The sequence below is a fragment of the Chaetura pelagica genome, unplaced genomic scaffold (genome assembly GCF_000747805.2).
Source record: "Chaetura pelagica isolate M959 unplaced genomic scaffold, ChaPel_1.0 scaffold107, whole genome shotgun sequence".
NCBI classification, from domain to species: domain Eukaryota; kingdom Metazoa; phylum Chordata; class Aves; order Apodiformes; family Apodidae; genus Chaetura; species Chaetura pelagica.
The window spans coordinates 843,516-848,636 of NW_009953979.1; the positions used below are offsets into that span (position 1 = coordinate 843,516).

General features: G+C 52.8%; 1 protein-coding gene across 1 annotated transcript in view; it reads left to right on the top strand.

Annotated features, from left to right (window-relative positions):
* The first annotated feature begins 949 nt into the window (after positions 1-949).
* SLC35F6 (solute carrier family 35, member F6) overlaps positions 950-5,121 on the top strand; it is an 8,820-nt gene continuing 4,648 nt past the window's right edge. The window contains exon 1 of the mRNA XM_010002212.1: positions 950-978. Coding sequence (XP_010000514.1) covers positions 950-978 — 29 coding nt within the window. The remainder of the gene's footprint in view (positions 979-5,121) is intronic.

Genomic DNA, 5,121 nt, shown 5'->3' on the forward strand with positions numbered 1-5,121 from the left:
ACGTGCCAGGGCTTCAGGGCAAACCCCACCATAGGAGTTCCCAGGAAGGCAGGAGTGACCAAAGGAGGACACCAGAGCAGCTGTGGCTGCCCCTCCCTGGAAGGGTTGTAGGCCAGGTTGGATGGGGCTTGGAGCAACCTGTTCCATGGGGAGGTATCCCTGCCCATGGCACGGTGTCTGGAACTAAACGGTCTTTAAGGTCCCTTTCAACTCAAACCAGCCTGGGATTCCATAATTCCATGATCATTTCCAACTGTGCATTTGAGGGTGTTGAAGGAGGACAGCAGCTCTGGGGAGCATGTCCCAAGGAAAGCTGTGCTACCTGGCAAGGGGTGGCCAGTGGAGCAGCTTGGCTGCCCCAGCAGGAGGGAAAGGACAGAGGAGGACTCTTCCACCTGGAAAAGGGGAAGCTCAAGAGGATATAAGGTCTGCAGGCTCGGGGCCACCTGAAGAAGAGAAACAATAAAAAGTCCTCACTGTGGACTAGACCTATCCCAGAGCCCGGGCCCAGCAGGGGGAATCCCACCCTCTGGCCTACACAGAGATCCACACTTCCTAGGGCTACTTTCAGGAGCAGAAAGGACACTTGTAAGTGAGAAGATGGCTGGGCATGTCTAAGGAGGTTGCTTCTCCAACACCTGGGTATTACAGATACACCAAAGTGAGAAAGGTCAGTGTAAGCATCACCAAGATGCCCAGGAGCACATAGAGCTCAGCTCCATGTCCCTGTACCAGCAGCTGGAGATGGAGGAGCTGATGAGCTCCTCACCTGCCCTGCTCAGCACCCTGTGACAGTGGCTGGCACAGCATGGTCCCCAAACCACGGCCACAGGGGTGCACCTGGACCCATGCTGCACCCTGCCATCTCTTTGCCGTGTAGCCTTCAGAGTAGAGGACCTGGTCTCCCCTTCACTCAAGCCACATCAGAGTGCTTAGCTTGTCCTAAGAGATGGAGGTTTCACTGTCTTTGGACACCAGGTGAGTTGGTGACACTTGCACTGTCCCCATTGTCGGGCACCTCTCCCCCATCAGCTCTGTGAGCATGTCCACTTCCCTCCTCCTGAATCCAGTGGTGGTTCCCACCAGCCAACAGTGCAGCTCCTGGATCTGGAACTCCCAGGGTGACACCAGCACCCCCTTTGAGGTGGCAACCCTCAAATTTCTGCTGAAGCTGAGCACCTCCAAGTTCCCTCATGTGTTTTGATGACTGATGACATTGTCCCATCCACGCACCGCCTTATATAGTCCTCCCTGACGCTTTGGGTTTTATCCCTTCATCATCCTTTTGATGGTTGGAGCTTTTCCAGAGAAATAAAATTCTTTTGGAAAACGCCAGTCCCTAGAGCGCCTCGTGTTTGAGTTTGTTTTTCCAGTGTCTCAGGTTCAGTGAACTCTTCCTGCTGCCTGGATTGGGTCCCCAGGGCTCTGTATGGATTCTCCATGGAGCATTCTGGGATGGGGGACCTGCTGGCAGCAGCTCCAAGCTATCCAGCTTAGCTCCAGTGGTGCTTGTGGGTCAGGGTGCTGGGTCCCTTCTGAGGGTGCCCCAAACCACCAGCTCTTCCCCACTGAACCATCCCCAGCAGGTTTCTCATGTCTCTAATGGGGTCTGCAGGTAGCCCCCTCCCCACAGCACCACCAGCTCCTGCATTGGGTCAGCCCAGTGAGATCTCCAGGGGAGGCTGAGTGTGGGGAGATGTCATTCCTAAAAAATCCCCGATTGCTTTGGATTGGAAAGGACATTAAAGACCATCTAGTTCCAGCCCCCCTGCCATGGGCAGGGACACCTCCCAATTAGACCAGGTTGATCCAAACCCCATCCAAACAAACCAGCAGGTCAAGTGAGGGGTTGTCCCCCTCTGCTCTGCTCTGGTGAGACCCCCTGCATTGCTGGGTCCAGTGCTGGGGTTCCTAACAGAAGAAGGACATGGGGCTATTGGAGTGAGTCCAGAGGAAGCCACAGAGAAGGTGTGAGGGCTGGAGCAGCTCTGCTCTGGAGACAGGCTGGGAGAGTTGGGGTTGTTCAGTCTGGAGAAAAGAAGGCTCCAGGGAGACCTTAGAGCACCTTCCAGGCCCTGAAGGGGCTACAGGAAAGCTGGGGAGGGACTTTTGACAAGGGCATTGATGAATGGAATGAGGGGGAACAGTTTCAAGTTGCAAGAGGGGAGATTGAGATGAGATCTGAGGAAGAAATTCTTTGCTGTGAGGGTGGTGAGACCCTGGCCCAGGTTGCCCAGGGAAGCTGTGGCTGCCCCATCCCTGGCAGTGTTGAAGGGCAGGTTGGATGGGGCTTGGAGCAACCTGGTCTGGTGGGAGGTGTCCCTGCCCATGGCAGGGGGTTGGGACTAGATTGTTTTTAAAGTCTTTTCCTCCCAAACTATCGAGTGAGTCGATGGTTCCCTGACACTCTCCCCCATGTCAGGAGCAAAAGAGATGCCCAAGTGCATGTCCTGTGCAAGCAGGCAGGGTTCCCATGAAATTCGAGTTCCTCAGCCTCTCTTCACGCCAAGGGAAGTCCGTAGTTGCATAGTCCACACCAGTGAGGGAGAAGATGGGGGAAACTGAGGCAGGGGAGGTGGGGGTCCCTTGCCTGGCTTGCGTGTCCATCCGCAGCCGCATGGAGCAGAGGCCATCCCAGGTGGAGAGGAGATGCAGGAAGGTAAATGTGGGACCTGTGGGAGCAGCCAACTTGGAAACCAGCCCAAGGGACGGGGGTCCCGCAACCCACCGGCTGCCCGAGCACGGCGGCAGGGAGCACAGAGCCCGGTTCCCGAGCAGCTGGTGCCCTCTAAAGGGAGAAGAGGACGGGAAAAGTCCCGGCCGGTTTTCCCCGGCGGCAGCAGGACAGACACCCTGCCGGGAGACAGATGTCTTCTGCTTTGGAAGCACAGTATTATTGATTTGGAAGGGGCTCCTTCCACCACCAGCATCGCCTGATTTTGTCCCTGCTCCAACCCTGCCTGGGGTGCCAGGGCTGGGGAGCAAAGGGACCTCAATCAGTGATGTGCACAAGAAGCTCCAAGAGAGGCTTTAAGAGAATAAATTTGAGGTGGTTTTAATTTCCTTCTTGTCCTAGGGAGAGTTCTACAGCTCCAAATGGCCCCAAAAACTGTGTCCTTGATCAGGATGGTGTGATTCCTTGGCCCCCCATGACTGTCTCTTTGGTTTGTCCTCACAGCCCACAGAACCATGGAATGGTTTGGGTGTGTGAGAAACGTTTGTCGTGCCAATTAACAGGCCCACACAGATCCTTCAACGAAGCACAGTTTATTTACATTCTTGCAAGAATGGGTGACCTAAACAAGCAGGCACACCCATAGTAAGGTGAATAACGGTTTATATTCCCTATTCCTGATGCAAATTTCCCTCCCCTGTTTCCCCACTGGCTGGGCGCTCCAGGGTTCACAGCCTCTCCGACGCCTCAAATTATCCTATAAGTTTCCCGCCTCTGTTTACACATTCCATTCTAGCAGTTTACTTTTTACCTTTTAAGGTAAAATTTTGACCTTTCTTGCCCCGTGGGCTGTCTTCCCAATTAACAAATCTACTGGTGTCATCCTGTCCTGAGAGCAAGATAGAAGTGGCTTTGTTAGGTCTTATCTCGGGTCATAAATCCTTCTCCATGTTTAGATCCCCAGGTGGAGCCCAATTCACTCCCTCAGTTTCTTGGGCCATAAACCACTCCTGGTGTCCTTAGAATGTGCAGACATCTCAGTTATCTCAAACAAACTATATATTTCTAACACTAGGATATAAACCAAACCTGACACTATGTTTCTAACACTAAAATGCAAAAACAACACTACATTTCATTTCTAACAGGTGGGAAAGGACCTTTAAGGTTTACCCAGTCTGGCCCCACTGAACTGAGCAGGGGCATCTTCAACTAGAACAGGTTGCTCAGAGGCCCATCCAACCTGACTTGAAATGGTTCCAGGAATGGGGCATCTCCCACCTCTCCGGGCAGCCTGGGCCGGTGTCTCACCACCCCCTGCTGCAGCAGCCCCAAACCCCTGTGTGTCGGGGGAAGCACTAGAAAATGGGGCTGTTTGCTGGATCTGTGAGGCTTTGGAAAATTTAAGGAAGATGCACCCACCCTCCTGGGCTGATAGAGAGCAGGCATCATGGGTTCAAGAGCTCCATGGAGGGGGCATGGGCTAAACATGCCAATAACTCACTCCAGCTGCAGTGGGGAAGTGAGGCTGCAGGGCTTCTACCTTCTTCTGCCTTCAACACTCCTCATTAAAAACATTTAGAAATGTGGCAAAGACTGTAGACACCTGCTCTAAGGTCTCCCCAGAGCCTTCTCCAGGCTGAACAATCCCCACTCTGTCTCCAGAGCAGAGATGCTCCAGCCCCTTGGATCATGTTTGTGATCAACATTGTTCTGTTTCAGAGCCCCACCAAGAGCCTGCACTGAGACAGGTGCACCAAGTTGAAAAGAAAGAGGATTTATGAAGGTGGCAGCTAGAACAAGGTCAGGAGTTGCCACTGGTAGATGAACTTCATGCAAACATTCAGGCCCGTGTTAGCAATTCCTGAGGAACCATCCAGTGCAAATCTTAGCAAAGGGGTGTCCCTGTTGACCTGTTTGGATAGTTGGAATTCTCCTTGGATTCTATAGGATAATTTTATACCTGTTGATGAGGTGGGACTAGGTCATAAGTCATGGGCTGATTGGGCCTTAGCAGGATAATGATGCTTAATAATTCAGGTGGAATGGGGGGAGGGACAGAGCCATGGGGCTCTCACTCCATTCCAGTGATCACAATAGTTGCTGAGCATTAAACTTGCCACCGTGGTAGCTGTGAGGTGACAAAACTTCCAACATCTGTGCTGTGTCTTGGCAAGACAAGTGGGTTGCTTGTCCTTCCACCCCTCCTCATGGTCACGCAAAAGATAAGGGCACTAGATGAGCCTGAGCTCTTGTCCAGGGCTGGTACAAGATAAACACACTGATGGGCTGGAAAGAACAAAGACATCTGTGTTCTCCCAACAGATACTGTGCCGTGTTATGACCTGAAAACAAGGAGAGGGAGTGAGGGAAGAGTGGCTGGAAAGCTGCCCAGAGGAAAAAGACCTAGTGGTGCTGGTTGACAGCAGCTGAATATGAGCCAGCGT